The sequence below is a fragment of the Sinocyclocheilus grahami genome, unplaced genomic scaffold (assembly GCF_001515645.1).
Source record: "Sinocyclocheilus grahami isolate Dianchi unplaced genomic scaffold, SAMN03320097.WGS_v1.1 scaffold76.1, whole genome shotgun sequence".
NCBI classification, from domain to species: domain Eukaryota; kingdom Metazoa; phylum Chordata; class Actinopteri; order Cypriniformes; family Cyprinidae; genus Sinocyclocheilus; species Sinocyclocheilus grahami.
Window position 1 is genome coordinate 1,109,571 of NW_015505255.1, and position 20,353 is coordinate 1,129,923.

The 20,353-nt window shown below is 37.1% G+C and overlaps 1 protein-coding gene across 4 annotated transcripts in view; it reads right to left on the reverse strand.

Moving 5' to 3' along the window:
* Positions 1 to 750: 750 nt before the first annotated feature.
* LOC107586037 (serine/threonine-protein kinase 33-like) overlaps positions 751 to 20,353 on the reverse strand; it is a 24,914-nt gene continuing 5,311 nt past the window's right edge. For 2 of the 4 annotated variants that reach the window (XM_016273250.1, XM_016273253.1), the window contains exons 3-14: positions 8,052 to 8,168; positions 7,297 to 7,410; positions 7,081 to 7,185; positions 6,763 to 6,901; positions 5,843 to 5,928; positions 4,987 to 5,074; positions 4,652 to 4,727; positions 4,431 to 4,543; positions 4,260 to 4,345; positions 3,862 to 4,104; positions 1,957 to 2,055; positions 751 to 1,677 (exon numbers count right to left, since the gene is read on the reverse strand). In XM_016273250.1, the coding sequence (XP_016128736.1) occupies positions 1,459 to 1,677; positions 1,957 to 2,055; positions 3,862 to 4,104; positions 4,260 to 4,345; positions 4,431 to 4,543; positions 4,652 to 4,727; positions 4,987 to 5,074; positions 5,843 to 5,928; positions 6,763 to 6,901; positions 7,081 to 7,185; positions 7,297 to 7,410; positions 8,052 to 8,168 (1,485 nt within the window). In that variant the 3' untranslated portion in view covers positions 751 to 1,458. Of the gene's footprint in view, positions 1,678 to 1,956; positions 2,056 to 3,861; positions 4,105 to 4,259; positions 4,346 to 4,430; positions 4,544 to 4,651; positions 4,728 to 4,986; positions 5,075 to 5,842; positions 5,929 to 6,762; positions 6,902 to 7,080; positions 7,186 to 7,296; positions 7,411 to 8,051; positions 8,169 to 20,353 lie in introns of those variants that run through there. The other 2 variants (XM_016273254.1, XM_016273255.1) reach the window with 2 other exon arrangements.

Consider the following 20,353-nt stretch of genomic DNA (forward strand, 5'->3'; position numbering starts at 1 on the left):
TGTTGAATCTTCTAGCACAAGTATGGCACTTCAAGAATGTGCTTAATAAAAAATATTAAACATATTAATGCACAAATAATGTACTGACCTTATAAAAACAACAACACGTTCAAGGCCTCATTCCTAACAAGGCCCTTTGGACTACATTCATAATAAAACAAGCTTTTCCTTGTTTTTACCCTGTTGCACCTAGTTGTACATTAATGCAGTCCATCACTTCTTCTAGCACTGTAAAAGGATAAAATTGAAAAGATAAATGAGTGCACACATAATAATACATTTAAAAGGGTTAAATGGATGGGGCCTTCAGTATTCTCCCTGAAATTCCCATGAACACAAACACACACTCGCATACATCCACATGCAAATAGGAGGATTGTAATACAGTCTGTGTGAGTTCTGCTTGACTATTTTAATATTGTATCCATCTTGGGGATTATTTTCTCTTCAGCAGAGAGACCAGTGCTGGAGTGCTGCAGTACTCACAATATACCCTGCTGCTCTCAACAAGATTAGAGACCCTGCACTTTGACTCCCAATCCTGCTCTCTTCATGGTGTCTAACCACTTGGCGCCCCACCGCTCAGTCATAGCATATGGCTAACATTAAATTTCCCTCGCCCCCCTGACTTATTTATTTGTGATGCAAGTGTTCTGTACGACTAACGTCAGTAGGAAAAATTCATTGGAAATGAATGGGTCACATATATTGTGTACACGAGTCACTGAAAGTCAAGATGACATGCTGTTGGATGGCTTCTTTTTAATGGATAACAAGTAAGAACTATTCATATACAACAGCTACCTGATGTGATTTGGCAAAATATGACCGGTGTGATTAGCACAACTGCAGAGGAAACAACAGATGTTCGTAAAATGAATAGACAGTTTTTACACATACTATTGTGGCATTTGATTTAGTCGAAAATGGTGAATAATTATGTTGTGTTTGAATATTGCATCAAATTACTCTGTTATTGCCTATTTATTATTGCAAAACACAGAGCAAAAGCTATTAAACCCTGTTATAGTCAATACATTCTTCACAGTCCTTCATGATGAAACATATGAACTTCCTTTACTCTCTAGAGAATAGCATTTCAATGTGCAAAGATGACTTATGCGCCTTATGTTAGATGCCATGAATAGGCGTGATGACTTCATCTGTTCCAGGTCCATAAAAATAAAGCAGCAACCAACCCCCAAAAAATCTAGTAGCTCATCCTCAAAAGAGGGGGCCTCTGTGTACTTCATAAAAAGTGACTATTAAGATCCATCCTACTAAGGAGACTAAAAGCACATTCACATTGGAGGAAGTACAGTTTTACTTCTGCTTCACTGTAAAACTGTTCTGGCTGTCATTTGTGTATCCAGCGGGCCCACCACCCAGCAGCGGCCCCCTTGAATTCCTCACCTTTGGCACTGAACGCAACTACTCGAGCAGTCTCACCGCCGAGGTCTAGCTGTGTTTTTTAGCCTGGAAGCCAAAGCCTGGATTGGTGGAACGGTGGATGGAAGTGGTGTAGGGACGTGGGGACAAGCTTTCGCGCCTACTTGAGTTGGATGCTGCAGAGGCTGCTTCTGTTGATGATGGTTTGAGACAGGATCCTGAGATGGAGGAGGCCTTGCTGTAGCTTTTTGTGCTTGGCTGAGCAGGGGGTTTGTAACCTGTGTGGGACTGCGGAGATAAGACACTCTCATTCATCTCACAAAAGCGCAACACACCACACTACTGGACAGACAACTGTATGACAACTGCTGGAGAAGGGTTATCTTGGCACCATCTAGTGGCTGTTCAGAGAACAGGCAGGGTTTTTTTTAATCCAATCATAGAGGTTAGCTATGAAATAGCCAGGATTTCTTTCACATACCTTTTAGGAGACAAAATATCTCCTTTTGAATAAGCACAAATGTTTTAGAAAATGAAGTGCAAAGCTCAGTGAAGTGAATGACTGACCTGTGCAGCGGATGTATTCAAAGTGCTGCAGGCCTTTGCAGCAGACGCACTCTTCTTAACACCGTTAGAGGATGAGGCTGATAGTTTTTTCTTCAGAGGCTATAGGAATGAAATATATAATACATGAAAAACCCAGACCTTCAAAGCCTTTCATGCAAGTCAGTGCATATGTCAGCAATATTAGAATTTCTGATCATTCAATTGCAGCTCCGATCTGCATATATCAAACTCCACAAAACTGCTTGCCTACTGTTTGCTATGTTTACAATAAAATAACACGTCAACTCACAAGAAAATCTGACAAAATGAACACCATAAGCTTTGTTTCTTTACCTCAATTCAGGCTAAAAACTGAACTAAAAACTGTTGTCTTGTGAATATTATCTCCGCTAAATGATGTTGTTAGACAAATATTATATATTAGCTGTGATTATTTTCACAATATAGTTGTATTGCTTTAGTGCTTATTGCTTTTCTAAAATGCCCACCACATAATAAAGTTAGTAAGGATTATTTATTTCTTTAAAAACTAATTTTCTTCTCTGCATTTCACATATGCTCTGCCTTTTTTCCTAATGTAGCTTTCTAATAAACCTGGCATTGCATACTATGAATACTGTTCATGGCTAAGTACTAGAAAGCTTATGTTCCTCTTTTGTAAGTTGCTTTGGATATTTAGCATCAGCTAAATGCATAAATGTAAATGTAAGGACACAAACATTCATTAAATATAAATTTTATTAAGTTCTTTAAGTGGCATCCTTTAAAGGGGTCCTATTATGCTCTTTTACAAAGTCTTGATTTTGTTTTGGGGGTGTACTAGAACATACTCTCATACTAGGCTGTTTGAAAAACACATTATTTTTCACATATTTTACATTATTACAACACCTCTCTCCCCAATCTGGCATGAACGGCTCGAATAGTTCCTGTATCAAATGAAGGCACGCCTTCTGAAATACAAAATGTGCTGTGATTGGTTAGCTGGGTCAGTGTGTGTTGTGATTGGTTAGCTGGGCCAGTGTGTGCTGTGATTGGTTAGCTGGGTCAGTGTGTGTTGTGATTGGTTAGCTGGGCCAGTGTGTGTTGTGATTGGTTAGCTGGGTCAGTGTGTGCTGTGATTGGTTAGCTAGGCCAGTGTGTGTTGTGATTGGCAGCACTCAGCGCATGGTCGGGAAATGTCATGCCCTTACCATTGCCGCCTGCCAGCTTCAGTCTAAATATTGCATCAAAATCAAATCAACTTGAGCTCGATTTAAACCCGGATGATTGTAACCACTCTAAGTTCGTCTGCCTTGGGAAAGCTAGCGTGTCTCCGACATAGTGATAACACTCATTGCCTTCTCTAGTGCAGCTCAACCAGGTCTCGTCCCATTCGTCAATATTTGTGATATCACAAATCCCGGAAAAAAATGCCTTGTAGTCCAAACGAGTCGTTCATTGTAGTTTTTTAAAAGTGATTTCTATTAAATAAAATATCTACTTTTGAATTGGACTTTGAGCTTTGTAACTTTGCAGATCTTTTTTATGCTCAAACAGCAACATTACAGACAAACTAAAATAGAAAAAGTGAAAAAGCATAATAGGACTCCTTTAACTAGATACTGTATTGTCTCTAACAAGTAAACAATAACAGAATTCTCTGTGGGTGCAGTGATATACACATTAAATGATGAGCAAATGATTTGCATCACAGCATTTATTATTTTTATAACTAAAAACAGGACTTCCATTCCTATGGCCATGATGAAGGATTGAGATTCTTCCAGACTGCTCTTGAAAGTTTTGGTCTGACATTTGGTCTTTCATAATACAATGAGCAACAGAATGCTTTTCTTAATGCATGATCAAGCAGAAATGCTTCACCTTTGTATTTGAATGAACTGTATTGCGATACTTTTTTACCTTCTTGTTTGGGGTGGAGGGTTTGCTGCTACTGCTACTGTCTATGACGTCCTCAGGAGGTGCTGGGGTTACTGAGAGCTCTTGAGATGTTCTCGGCCCTGACCCTTTGTCCTGAGAGGAAGTGAGAGAGAGGTTTTGCAGTCCCTCACTCATCTCCACACTCTCTTCGTCCTCTGGAGCGTTCCGGAACTGACGCATCATCTCTAAGACGTTTGTACGTGTAACAGTGGTGGAGGTGTCCCCCTTTGAACACAGATTTTTTTCTTTCAGGTCTTTCTTTCTGCCAGGTTCCACATTTAGTCATCCATCAAATTGAAGAGTGCTAATTAGCTGTTTTCCCAATCTATAATATTCATGACCTCATTTTAAAAGGGAAGAGAGTAATTGAGTTCTCTTACCGAAATCCAAGGGTTATCTAGCAGCTCATTGGCTGTGATGCGGTGAGCTGGGTCAACATTCAACAAACACCGTATTACATTTTTGGCTGTAAGACAAAACATAAAATAGTTACCACACTGGTTTAACTGCAATCGTAATGGAGCGGTGTGGGTAACAGAGGCAGTTCTAACCTGCATCACTAATGGTGTGCCACACAGGGCCAGAGAAAATGAGCTCTCCTTTCATAATCATCTCAGAAAGCCTTTCCTTAGAGCTGGAAATGAAAGGAGGCTCTCCACACAGTCTGAAAAAGTATAACAAACACAACACAAGTATACGCACAAAGTTTAAGTCAGCAATGTGAGTCTGTGTGTGGGCATGAGATGGAAAACAACATGAGAGATCTTCTTACAGCATGTACATGATGACGCCAATGCTCCACAAATCACACTGTTGGCTGTACTGGTGACCATTAACCACCTCAGGCGCTGAAAGGGCAAGTCCATGTGTCAATAATGAAAGATGTTTGAGGCTGGTGTAATGTGTGATATCTGATGCGTGACGCCGTTGACAGCTTTCAGCCTCTACTCCTTCTCGAATGTTATCAGCTTCACATCACTTAAATTAGGTCATCTCCTCTTTACTGCTCATTTTAATCAGCGCTTCATTCAATTAATGAACACAGTAATTCATCAAATCACAAGTAAATGGAACATGTGAATGTATGCGTTTGAATATATGAATTACCCATGTAGATAGGTGTCCCGCAGGTGGCCTGCAGCATGTTTTCACTGCCTACACCGCCCTTCTGCACAGAGAGTCCGAAATCTGTGACCTGAGATGAGATAGGACAGGCCTTTGATATGTTATTCAAAATCAAACAATGTTTAACATAAGCACATACAGTACAGGACACACTCAAACGTTTCCTTCTCCTACAGTTTTTCATCATTAGATTCTGATTGTTGAATATAATGAAATACAGACATGCTGCACTGGATCACTGGATCTGTCTCGCTTTCACTTCTAGATCTCAATTAAACTATTTACAGCCCAAACAGACTTCCACAGAGCAGCCGGTACACCCACTCACACTGACTATGCGCTCCTGAGCCGTATGAATAATATATACGAGGAGTGTATATCGTTTCATTGGTGCGTCAGGGGCGGGCAGGATTAATATCCAGGAGAGATGACCACCTTCTGCCAGATAAAAGCTTTTAATACAGTGCCAGGACAGCGCTGTCTTTGGGCCCCTGCTCTACTCTGATTTATAACACAACGCTGCCCTGATTCAACCCTCCGCTCCAGGTAGCGGCTTCAGTCGGCTCCCGTCAATGCTCTATTCTACTCCACGCTGTGCCCCGGCTGGTAATTTGTCTCAGAAAAGCCACTTGTGATTCATTTTCTTTGAGAATGTGATATGAAAGGAGTTAGGCAGGAGGTCTGGTGTAATGAGACAGTATTTAAAAAGCAGTTAAAAGGTTTGGGCAAGGAGGACGGTGGGAGAACTAAACAACAGACGAGAATGTCCAGAGGTCCCGCCGCGTTTGAATGCCATACCACATGCCTGCGAAAGAAGTTTTTACCGTCTCTCTCTCACCTTGATATTGACCATATCGTTATCGTTGCCTTGGTGACAACTCTTCACAAGAATGTTTTCCAGTTTGAGGTCACGATGAACGATGTCTGAGAGAGAGAATGAAGAAACAGAGCAAGGGAGAGATGGGCTCGTATTATTCATAGAGAGGAGATCATGGCAAAAATGCAATGCACTGCAATGGTAATAGTTTTAAATATGCTTTAATGACCAATTCTGGTGAACTTTTTTGCTCTGCTCCTTTTAAATTGGAACTCTTTACTGTCAGTTCTCATATGAACCTAGCATAGAGTATAAGAAGAGAGCCCACCTCTTCTTACCACTTTCAATCTACACATCATGATTCTTCATTACTGCTTCACATGGTAACTGTACGCACTTAAATAGAAATGTGAAAATAATCCAATTATAATCAGCGTGTGAGGCTAATATACTGCAATCTCATAAAACACTCGAGTTCTATATACACATTGCAAGTGGCATCATTAGCTTCTCTAGACGTGAGACACAGCAGCACTCGGGGACTGTTGAAAAACACACCTATTAATCAGTATTCCTCCCCTGCTCGTTGTTAATGACTCATTAGCCCCATGTAATGGTGTCTCATTGCCAAGCAACGTCCTAAATTACCTCTAACTGCAGATTTCACGAGAAGGAGAGAGAAAGAGAAAAAACGCCAAGCATTTTCAAATAAACCCCTTAGACTCAATTAAAATGGGCTGATATTTTGTCTGACAGTTGTTCATTATTATCTCATTATTAAAACAAGCCCGATTCTCAGTAATGACAGAGAAACTTAATGTGGATGCAATCATCAGAGCGATTATCGGATATGAGGGGAACAAAGAATTCCAGGCCGTTGCATGTGACTTAACAAAGATATGAGAAATTTTTTGGGGGTGTTTGGGTTTTGTGTGCGTCACCTTTTTTATGCAAATAAACAATAGCTTCAGATAAGCTTTTGATGATGTGTCTGGTCTCCTCCTCAGTGAAGTGCTTGTTCTTCTGCAGGAGATCCTTTAGATCGCCTCCTTCACAAAGCTCAGTCACGAGGTACATCCTCTGGAGAATGGCACACAAGCACACATACTGTATGTACATTTCTCATTTCTGACATCAAACGAAAAACCACTGTCAAACACAATCCAGCTGCATACGACTGACTGAGTTCACAATAGCACAGCTGAGTGAGCTTTAAAGGAAAGAGGAGTGTGAAACAGAATAGATGTTTTTGCTCTCACCTTTGGTGTTTCAAAGACTTCCTCCAGATGTATAATATGTTCATGTTTCACTTGTTTCATGATGCTCACTTCTCTTTCCAGATGTTTTACACCAGAAGTGCCTGCCTGCATGGATACAAAGCATTTGTGACACTTAACCCATCCTTGACAACCATGGGAGCGGCTCTCCATCAATCACCTCTGTCAACAGGTGAAACATGACGACCAAACACTTACCTTCTCTTTGTTCACCTTCTTAATTGCCCACTTCCTCTGCGTCTCAATGTGAGTGGCTTCACAGACGACGCCAAAGTTGCCTTGACCTAATTTCCTCCCAAAGGAATAGATTTTCTGGGTATCCAAATAAAGAGGCCACATTATGTGAAGTATTACACACACACTCCTCCTATAGTGACAGTAAACAACGCTCCAGCTCTGACTAATGGGGACAGAATGAGGGTGGGTTTGTTTTCCAGCTTCTCTATACTCCATTAAGTTGAGACCTGAATCCTTAAAGTGGAACTTAATTTTCAAGTTTACCAGTCTCTGGAGTTTGGGAGAATATAGTATTTCTAATCAAGTTACAAATGATTAAGTTGCTGCCGCAGTTCATTCAATCTCAGGTCTAATTAACTTGATCATTATCTCTGCGCATGCAAGGCTGAGCACTGCCTGCTGCGGATTTGGCAAAGACAGCAGTCAGAAACCTCTGGAGAGGGTGAGGGCAATCAACAGCATAAAGAGGTGTAATTTCCCTCCAGGCCTGATGAGGGCGCTACCAGATTGGAGGGAGGTCACGTTGGGGCGAGCAAGGCCATGGCTCTGGTGTAAGATCCAAATGGCCTTTTGCCACTAATTTGAAGCCACAGACTTCTGATGGCTACAAAATAATGTCTTCTGTGCAACAAGAACAAAAATTCGAGGGAAAACTGGTTTGGGAATGTGCATGTGGAAATAGGCAAGCACTGCGTGTAGATCCATAAGGACTCTACCTGTATGTCGGATTCATCCTCAATGCGAGTGTGGGGCACCTTCTTCTCTGCACTGTTTGCTCGAGTCCACTGAGAAGCCATTTTCTTTTCTGCTCCAGAAACATTTGTATGTGTCATCTAAGGGTGAGATAAATCAATTTCAAGTAATTTGCAAATATGGAGCACAACATGATCGCAAACATAGAAATCCTCACAAAAAGAGATAACACTGGAAGCTCATTCACTAACCGTGCATGTACCCGAATTTGTGAAGGAAACCTGTGTGCAATAATGATTCATTAATAAATGTATTACGAGTTTAGAAATAACAGAAACCATACAAAAAAAGTCGCCTTAAGTCTTAAAAAATAGAAAAACATAGGTAAAGAATTAAAAAGGACATGTTTACAAAGATGTCTGTACAGTAGAGCTTGTAGGAAAAAACTTTATATGGAGATGGCTTGGGTGTGTAACTCTAGACAAGGACTTCCTTATTTAGAATAATCAACATTACATGCATCAACATTAGAATAGGATAATGGATAAGTTAAAGGACGTGTAAACTTTCCTAAATATAGAAACTTTTCTGTGCATGTTAGTACTTGTATGTAATTAATTATTAGTGAACAATGACCAGTCTCTCAAAAGCTTGTATATTACACAATGAATAGTAAAGTTTTAAATAAGATATCTCATTAAATATTCAGGCAGGAGTAAGTGTCTGCCATCACATTCATGCATCAACATCTAAACCGTAACCCTATATTAGCTAGGCTTCAACTGTCGCTCTCCAATTCACTTCTCACTTTAAAAGAAAGTGTCTAAAGTCTCCACACTAACATTAAGTACAATTTACTCAGCTTCAAACCGTTCTCCAGAGCCAAATTAAATGTAAAGCAATTATGGTGTGATGAGTGGGAGCGGCGAAGTGGATCCGCCACACAGACAAGAGATTAAATATTAATGAGGAAGCAGTGTCTTTAACCTCTCCTCTCTCAGTGGCATTATCAAGTCCCGCTGACAGGTCCTCTCATAACAGCACTGCCTCTCCTATTACTGACCATCTATCTGCTAAACAAAACGATTGTGACACATTCTGGAAACTCTTATGAGCGCAATTAGAGTTACGTGATAAGAATAGCAGAGGTCAAAGTGTAGCACACTGGGGCTCCCTCTAAACAGGTCTATAGGGAAAAATGATGATAGAGACATCTGAACTGAGAAGATGTCACTTTTTGCAGCATTGGCTTCTGCAAATGTAAGAGGATGTGTAAAGGAGACGGTTAAATGTGGCTGAACCTGTGCTTTATTAGTAGAGAGGAATTGTGAAGTCCTCTTGAAAAAAGCTCTTAAACTTCAAAAACTGAGTGGCATTGATGAAAAGGTGCATCAGCATTTCACTGGTTTAAATTGGGTAAAACAACTGCAAAACTCAGATATAGCTTAACTGAGTTAACTATAGCTTAACAACAGCTGGGTGAGCCAAAACCAAAATTGAGCCATAAATGGCATAAAAGCCCAATTTCCAAAGCCCTAAGATCAGAGGGCTGAACAGTATATTGAAAGCACTCTCCTTATACTCAATGCTGAATATTGATTAACATTACAGTTTTTCTTGTGCTGTCGAAAGGATGCTTCTTACTGAGGTCTTGCTGAAAACAAATTAGAATAAATGAAACTCTCATTCTGCAATTTAAACCTGCATACATGCATTTTATTATTATTTGAATGGGACTTTGCCTTGTATCTGATAACATCAGCAACACCACACACCGTGTCAGAGTACATGCATTTCCCACCAGGCCACTTTTCGCGTCTTTGAGCTACGCTTACAGAATTTCATTTTTGCAAGCCAACTACAGAAGCAAAACATCTTTATACAAGCACAAATTTTCAAGGAGCACAAAAGCAAGCACACAGGCAAACATAAACGGCAAGAAGGTAATAAGCCTCACAGACTCTAAGAGAGACATATTTTAGTTCCCTCACAGAATATACCATTAGCTAAGAATCAATCCACAGACCTCCCACATTTCTGGAAGCACTCAAAGGAAAGTAATTATGGCAGATAGAATGTCCGCAATTGATCCTCTTGCATTTTTCATTTCTTGGCCATAACAGTAAAAACCCCATTAGTGCTTGTTTACTGATTGTTTATGGGCTAAAATGTGCATTGTTTCTCCTGACTGTGGGAGATTCTGTGTCCCTGGCTTGAGCCCAAATTAAATGTGACACCCGGTATGATGTCCGAACACACAAAGATATTACAGCTCTCTTCTGCTCTTTTCTCTCTATCATATGCAATTTTCTTCCAACTTCCCTGTCTCTTTCTCCTCTTCTTACTTCCCATTTTGCTAATGTCTGAATTATGGTCTTTCTGAAAATTATTTGGACTTCACTTGAGTCATTCATGTAGTAAGCATTGTAAAATAAATAAATAAATAGATATGTTTGTCTATAAATAATTCTAGGGCTATTAAAAAGGCTTAGTATGATAAAGGACAAAGGATGAAGTTGAGGACAGGAAAAAAAAGAAATGAATACCAATTAAAACAAGATTGGCAAAAAAAAGTGTGTTGTTTACATTTTGAATATTTGTTTGAATTAACAAAAAAAGTATTAAACACCCTGAATATTTCTTAATAAATTGCCTGTTTTTCATAATAGAATGGCATAGGACTACAAGTTATTTTTTTTTAATTCACAATTATTTTTTTAAAACAAAAAAGGTTTAAAAAAAACCCAGTGACCGTAATATTTCATCTAATATATTAAGACACACGTGATGGGGATATGACAATGTACTGCATAACTTGGATGACTTAAATTCTTTATCAATGAATACTTGACCAAGAAGATTATTTGCAGAGGCTTAGCACTTGTAATATGTTATTAAAGCATTCATGAAACATTATTAAACATTTAAGGTATGTGCTAGAAGGATGCCAATAGTTTCAATCACAGATGTGTTGGCTGTTTTTGAAGGTCATTGATTGCTATTTTACATTAAATCTGAGCTACACAAAGCAAACGGAAACCAAACCTTGCATGACGCAGTGGTCTCCTGCTCTACTCTTACTAAAGATTTTACTAGTCTCATCCGCAGCTTAATTATTCATTGACAGGTGCCTTTGATGAAAAATGATAAACGTCAAAGTCTTAATGAAGCTTGGAATTACAATACCAAGTGATAGAGTGCCTTGCTTGTCCAGACTGCTAATACTATTGGAGTCATTTAACCTCATAATCATAATTTACCTGAGTGCTTCACCTCGCCATACTACATAATGTTTTCCTGTTTAACATGAATTGTAGGTCTGTAATGGACTGCCACTTGATAAAGTCCAACAACTCATGAAAATGTTACAGAAGGGGGCATATCTGTAAACCTATCAAATTAATGACTTATTGCATATAAATATGGCTTGTCTTGAAAATCTAAACCAAAACGTCATGACTATTATGTGTTGGAGGAAGTTTGGAGGTACCCCACTCTAAACAAGGATATCAATGGATGGTTGAGAAATCCAGGGTATAGACGATTTCATATTTCAAAGGCAAAATAAAATAGCAAAAAATAAAGTATGCTTGTTAGAAGTCTAGAGGGACAACAAAAGCAAAAATCAGTTTGAACGATGTGATGAGACTGCATGTTAAAAGACTGTGTGGTGTGGTACAAAGTAATAGCAAGAAAACCTCTTTCTATTTACATGTAGTTGTTCTTGTTAAATGAATGCAAATACATACAGCACTACCGGTGTGATCTGATTCACAAACAAATAACTCTCATGAGCCAGTTCTTTAAATGAATCATTCTGATAAATCATTCACAGAATTAACAGACTGAATTCACCAGAATTATTATCAACATTTAACTCAATTACTGAGCATTAAGTTATCATTACTTTCATTTTCATCTCAAAATAAAGCAATTTTATGGTCTTAATGTTTGTGAAACAAAAACTATATCGTTATTGCCTGATTGTTAACATGACAACCTGTTAAAGATAGACATTTGCAGTTTAATTACTTTTTTGCAATAATGATTTTTTAAAAATAAGATGAAAAAGCAGGAGTCATGAGGGAAAAGTCCCCTGTTTCCCAGGAACACTACAGCAAATTTACAGTTAACATACCATTCAACATAGAAATTTGATTCTTTCAACTTCAAGATACTCTTAAAAACTCCTGAATATGAGTAAATATATCTGGGTACTGTACTTTTAACAGGCAGAACCCAGGTGGTCAAGATGGGAAACATCACCTCATCCATAAAAATAATTAAGACCACCACTCCACAGGGCTTTTGCCTCAGCCCTAATTATACTCGTTATTCAACCATTCACTGCATCTCTACACAGTAGAGCACCATCATCAAATTTCCTGAAGACAACACCATTATTGGGTTAATCAGTGATAATGACGAGTACACATACAGGGAACCTCTGCAGGAGAGGATAGTGTTATAACAACAATCTAGCCTTGAATTCCAGCTAAACAAATGTACTTATAGTGGACTTCAGGAAATAGGACAACACATAGCCCAATCTGCATTAATGACTCACCTGTTGCAATCATTAACAATTCTTCAGACTGCAAATATTTGAGGAGCTCACCAGGACACCAAACATTCCACATAAGAAACCGCACATCAAATGGTATCTTTGATGCAGTGCTTAAAGGAACACGCCACTATTTTTGAAAATAGGCTCATTTTCCAACTCCCCTACAGTTAAACAGATGAGTTTTACCATTTTCAAATCCATTCAGCCGATCTCCGGGTCTGGCGGTAGCACTTTTAGCTGCAGCTTAGCATAGATCATTGAATCTGATTAGACCGTTAGCATCTCGCTCAAAAATGACCAAAGAGTTTCGATATTTTTTTTATTTATTATTATTTTTCCTTATCTATTACGCAGCGCCTGAAAATAGTCCCCAGCTAGGTAACTTCCAATAAGCCTATTTTCAGGTGCTGCGTAATATCATTGCACCTGTTGCCCCCATGGTACGTCAGCAAAGTTCCTTGATTATTACGCCGGAATGAGAGTATAGTTCCTAGCCATATCAGCCTAAAAAATTGCACCTTTTCATTTTCTTAGTACACGATGTAACTACAGAAGAGTCAAGTTTTAAATAGGAAAAATATAGAAACTCTTTGGTCATTTTTGAGCGAGATGCTAACGGTCTAATCAGATTCAATGATCTATGCTAAGCTGCAGCTAAAAGTGCTACCGCCAGACCCGGAGATCGGCTGAATGGATTTGAAAATGGTAAAACTCATCGGTTTAACTGTAGGGGAGTTGGAAAATGAGCCTATTTTCAAAAATAGTGGTGTGTTCCTTTAAGGAAGCAAGCAAGCGCATCCTTATGAGCATTTACCATGGCATTGTTCTGATGATTGGCATGCATTACGGTCTTGTATGTAAAAACAAATATAGCACTACCAATCAACTGGTAGTCAGAATGACTACAAATCTTTTCAAATGAATGTTTCAAAGGCCTTCAGGAGGTATTTTCATTTAGGTTCCACCTCTGGAACTGGATGGTCGCAGAGGTGGTCATCTAGTATGACATTGTCATATGGGGTACAAATTACGTGTAAGCAAATTGGGCGGATAAGCACCAAAAAGAAGATTATTCAGGATCAGCTTATGATCATAGCTAGGGCAATTACAAAGGCTGCAACTTAATTAAATAAATATATGCTGCATGTTTCAGAGCAAAGCACAGCATTGTGTTCTTTTATACATGAGCAGCTCATTATCTGGTGTTTTCAGTGTCTCAGAGCAGTTTGGTTCACAATAAATAAGTAGCATGCATAGACCTCCAGAGGGGCAGGAGAAGAATCGCATTAGCCAAAGCAAACAAACTATTTTGTTTAGTCATTTTTATTATTATTTTATTATTACAATATTATTAGTATCATTAGTGTTATTATTTTTCTTAAATACAATTTTTGGATTTTATAGTAAAATACTACAATAGTACTATTTCTTATTTTAATATATAAAATAAAGTATAATATAATATAATATGTATAAATTATACAATATAATAAAATAGTACCATTTCTTTGTTTGTCTATCATTTTTATTTATTAATATAATAAACTTAACAACAACAATAGTAATAATTATTATTATTAATATAGTCATATTGATATATAATCAAGGTTTTTGTGATTATACATCAATATGACTAGGGTAAACGTACCTATTAAGCTCACATACTCATTAAGCACACTTCCATATTTGAGCTCAGATTATAAAAAGACAAAATAATGTATTATCATACTTGATGTCTTAACCAATTGATGTGTCTGTTACTATATACCTCCTGTAATTTCAAGTCAATCAGATAATTGCACACCAAGATATGAGTATCCATGTGTTCACACTGTATGGCGGCCATTTTGAAAGCTGTCTAAATACTTTCACAAAAAGAGGAGCCCTTTAAATGTGCATTTTTAGACGTTTAAGCCTTTATTTTGGGTAAGTTTAACTACTTACTGTAAAATTAAGAGATTAATGTTTATACTTTAGCATTTTATAACCTGGAACTTGGCTGTAGGAAATACTTACAGTTAGATCCAAAAGATAGTTTTAACAACATAGCACAGATGCTACAGAACACAGTTAGCTGACTAGCTGTATAAGATTGTGTGCTACGCTAATATATTACTTAACAGGCTTTACTGGCTTGTACTTTTAAATCCATAATATTATAAATTGACAGTTTATTGCTGGTCTGTGGTTTTACAGTGTTGTTATTTTTAAAGATTTCATATTATTTTAAGGTGAGCTTAAAGGGTGCACTACTATGAAAATCACACAGCTTTAGTGTGACATCAATAAGAAAAAGTATAATTTCATAGATAGTGTTAATAATAGTTGTAACAATAAAATATTTATAAACTTCATACATAACCTAGATTATTTATTTTGCGAAATCTTGTCATTTTAATATATATTACATAAAATATATTAAAAATTGTTGCTGCTCCAATTAAGCTCAGTGTGCTCTCTTTAAGCTTCCACATTGAACGTCTATATAAATACTTCATAAACAGACTTTACATATTAACTGATGGTTGTCACTTTAAGTTAAGTTAATTGATTTTCTATGTATTCTGTCATCTCAAATCTACAGACTGGCTCTGACATCTGGCAACTAGCATCAACTTCTCCAGATTGTAAATCGGTGGAAAATCAAGGGGAAAATTTGTGTAGTGTATTCCAGACTTAAGAGACCATAGATAAGTTGACATCCATTTAATAAGAGGCTTCATAATGAGGCTAGTTTCTGTGTTCATCCCCATGCATTAAATGTTTTATTGGTTTGTTATATTTGATTTTTGAATATGTGTTACTTAGCTGAACGTGGACTAGTCTAGATGTTGCAATGCGCTTAAATGACACTTCACTATGAATATATAACTGATCAAATTGAATGTAGGGCTGCCACTAATGACTATTTTTATTTCGATTAATCTATCGACTAATTTATCGATTAATCCATTCATCTAAACGATTAATTTTCCACAAAAAAATCAACAATTTTACTTAAGAATATTTTATGAAACTATATTTCATTAAACCAAATTAAATTCAAATTTCTATGAAATCCTTTTTTTAAAGCAAAAGTAAAGTGCAGCATAAAGTGCAAGAAGCAAGTGTCCATCTCATAGTCCAAATCACTGAAATCAAAGTTCAGTATTGTAGTGTAAGAATGACAACATATTCACGTGTTCTAGTCTACTAATAATAAAATTATAATTTAAAAAAACACTTTTTAAAGGAGTATTTACCAGACATGTTATTTACCAGAATTTATTTAGGAGAAAAATGTAAATGTGCAGTATTTCTGAAAAAAAATAAAAAATAAAAAAAAAACTTAAATAAAATAAATTAATTGGAGATGCCTTTGATTATTAAAATTTAATGGAACCATTCAAATGGAATCCAGAAAATAATGGAAAACAGAATTTGGTAAAGATAAAACTGTAAAACTCAATTAATTAGACAGGCTTTTTGATTAATACAATTTAATTTAACCATTAAAACAGAGTATAGAAAAATTAAAATGGGGGGAAAAAATGAATTTGGAAATAAAACGGATTTCATAGGGCCCTATAATTTATTAATAAATTTTTTGTGGTAATAAAAATAGATGTAAGTGAACAATAGCCTTTAAAATTTCTTAAAATACATATATAATAGCAATGAGGCAATAATAAAACTTCAAATAAAGTATCAAATGCAAGAAATCATATGGTTTTATTGAACAAAACTGTTAAAATACATAATGTATTATAAACTATAGAGCTAATGTACATTACGCATTACAACAAAGGCCTGCAGGGGGCGCCAACGGCCTGATGATTATTTTTACACATTACTGTGCGATCTAATACTTGTTTAATAATGACCAAGCACCATTTAATTCAAATGTCCACTTAATCTTTAATATTTGGCCATTTCATTAGGACAGAAATGCTATAGACACTGTAATTAAATGAATATGTGGACATCAAACGTGTAAACTCAGAGTGAGGGTTTGAGCTTTTATTTTGAAACCGCGATGTATTCTCCTGTGTTTGCGTAGATTTATAAATGATTTACTTACAAATCTGATGAAATGGCACACGTTGCGTTCCAAGATGAATGTTATAATAAACCCAAACTCACAACAACATGCAGAGATGGAGTTTGAGGTTGCGTTCCAAGATGAATGTTATAATAAACCCAAACTCACAACAACATGCAGAGATGGCGTTTGAGATGCTCCACACATGTAAATGATAACAGTTCCTGTGGAACTACTGTGAACAGAGCCGCTGTGTGACACATGTACTTAACCTACACGCATGTAAATAATTAAAGCGCATATACTGTATTAGAACTGCATCACATATAATTATTTATTTAAATCGTAGTGTTTGTGAATTCACAATTATGCTTCATTATGATTTTTAAATGGGTTTAATATATCATGCAGCAACAGTCTAATAATGTGTTTTATGGATTCTTGTCCATGAAATGCGCCACTTCCGGTATTTCGCCGGTTAGTCGACGCCAGCAAAATGAAGTCGAGGATTTTTAAAAATCGAATAGTCGAATAAAATCTGCGAATCGCGACAGCCCTAATTGAATGCCTTTTGTTGCTTGATTTTAGTGTTCTGTTTTTTTGTGATTGACTTTGTACCTTCAAAAAAATATTTTTTCAATTCTTCTTTAAAAAGGTTGTTTAAAATAAACAAGAATTTTTAATAAAACATAAAGTGAGCTTAATGGGGACAGGGGTGTGCTTAAAGGGTACAAAAATTTACCCATTAAGCACAGACATACTTTTTGCAGTTAATGATGTATATCTTAATTGAAATGCTTTTGTCATTTAAAATAAAATTAAATATTTTTTTGTGAGCGATTAATATTTTATTTTAACATAACTTGTTATACTGAAACCAATATATTGCAGACTAAAAATGTCTCAATGTAGATTTTAGCGAGCTTAATAGGTATGTTTACCCTATAAAATATAAAATAACCTGAAGCTTTCTTTTTTTAAATCACATTTTAAATCCCAATCACAGTTTTTATCAGTAAAATGATGATTAGACGTGTCCCCCCAAATCATGCAGCCCTGTTCATATGTGATAACAAATGTTCCTAAGAAAGAGCCATACAACAGCTGACACGCTCCCTTGTGTAGCTGATGACTGAAGGGAGCTGGGATGAAGACACCTGAATAAGGAGATACAAGCATATAAGTGGATAGTGTGACTGACAACCTGTCAACAAGTGACAGATTTTCTGAGAGCACTTGAAAGAAAATGTCTGTTCTTGGATGATGAGATACTATGTGCAAGCCTATAGTCTGACTAAGCAGTCTAAAGTAAAATAAAATAAATAAAAAATGTTTATCTGTATAAAGACTATAAACTAACTCTGGACAGGAAGCCATTTCATTGGACACACTGTCTGGGCGAGAATCCTCACCAGACAGGTGCCAGAGTATAATATGTAGATTGCTGATGCCAAAGCACAGAGTACAGTGTCTGCTTCAGACAAAAAAATCCTACTTGATCTTACTATCAATATGTGACAGTGCACAGTCAGGAGAAACCTCAGTCTTACAGGCCAAGTGCTATTGCCTGCTGAGGTGGAAAATCAGTGAGAGCCTCAGCAACTAAAACCACCAGAGAAAGACCTGTCTCCTCTTACAGAGCAGACTCAAGCAGTGTCTACCACTGGGCACTCAAGTTACGCCTGGCATTGTGAAATAAAAGTCAGCCAGAGAAGCACAAAAGCCAACAGACTTGAGCGAAACGCCTGAGGCTATGTGACAGTGTAAAACCAGAAGTGCTCAGTGTGAAATACAGATTAATCTACAGCACTTTACAATAACAATATTCTATAGGAATACAATCTGCTTGAATTACATAAGGGGCAGAGCAGTAGGTTCCCAAAAAAACTTCCAGTAAGCAAATCCTAAAACAACCATTTTTAAAGGGGTAATATGATGTTGCTAAAAAGAACATTATTTTTTGTAATGAAATGTGTTTATGCGGTTTAAGGTTCAAAAAACACATTATTTCCCACATATTATACATTATTGTTTCTCCTCTATGCCCCGCCTTTCTGAAGCGCGTTGATTTTTACAAAGCTCATCAGTCTGAAAAGCGACGTGTGCTCTGATTGGCCAGCTATCCAGTGTGGTGTGATTGGCCGAATACCTCAAGCGTGTGACGGAAATGTTACGACATGTCCGGCCTGTCCGGCCGGAGCGACGAGGCAAAAACATTAAAACCCATTATAAACGAGGCATTTATTGCATCCAGTGGGGAAATAATTATGGATTATAATGATTTATACTTTCTTTTTACACGTTGCGTTGCATCGCGCCGCGTAAACATAAAACCATGTCTGCATTTGTGATCGGAGAAATGACAAACAACAAGCCCTACTCTACACTGCTCAAAACTCGCGTTTGAATCGTCAGTGGCAAATCCTTTAAATATAAAAAAACGTACTTACAGACTGTGAGTCAGAACTGCCGGCATTTTAGTCTAACATTACTCTCCCAGGATCAGTAAACAGTCCTCCATAAAATGCGCTGGACACATCTGTATATTTGGGTTGAACTGTTCTGGAACAGTGTTGTAAATAGGGCTGGGCAATATAGCTAATAAATGTATCAACGATATAATTTTTCATATCACTCGGTATCGATAATTATTGACATTTTTTATAACCTTTTTTAAAACAAAGAGCAATATAATTTTTTTTTTTAGTCTGCATTTGTGATCGGAGAAATGACAAACAACAAGCCCTACTCTACACTGCTCAAAACTCGCGTTTGAATCGTCAGTGGCAAATCCTTTAAATATAAAAAAACGTACTTACAGACTGTGAGTCAGAACTGCCGGCATTTTAGTCTAACATTACTCTCCCAGGATCAGTAAACAGTCCTCCATAAAATGCGCTGGACACATCTGTATATTTGGGTTGAACTGTTCTGGAACAGTGTTGTAAATAGGGCTGGGCAATATAGCTAATAAATGTATCAACGATATAATTTTTCATATCACTCGGTATCGATAATTATTGACATTTTTTATAACCTTTTTTAAAACAAAGAGCAATATAATTTTTTTTTTTATTTAACCACTGTATTTTTAAATTAGCCCAATTTGTTGAGACAAACAACAATTTTTTGTTTTAACAGTCAAACACACAATAAAAATTAAACAAATATCTAATTTCTAATGTTTTATATGCCGATTAAATAGGTCTTAAAGGGGTCATATGATGCGATTTCAAGTTTTCCTTTCTCTTAGAGTGTTACAAGCTGATTGTGCATAGATAAGATTCCTGAAGTTGCAAAGACGAAAGTCTCAAAACCAAAGAGATATTCTTTATCAAAGTTAAGACTCTGCAACGCCCCCCTAAAACATCTCGTTCTAACACGCCCCCACATATCTACCTCACTATGTGGAAATATTTGCATAATGCCGCCCAAATGTGCACGCAAAGAAAGAAGGCGTGGTTTCAGTAACCGCAGTTAGTGTTGAAGCAGCCATGTCAGGGAGACGCTGTGTGTTTCTAGGTGAAAGCAAAAGCACTTTATTTGGCCTTCCGAAAGTAGATGCATTTAGGAATCTTTAAGATTACTTACAACAGAACAGCAATGCATTTTATGGACGACCGTTTCGTGAACCTAGGAGAGGAGGTAATTCTGACTTTGCTATGACAATCTGGCGCTTCTGAATCAGCTACTGTTTTGTTATTAGTTTAAGTATTTGCTATTGACTGTTCAAATGC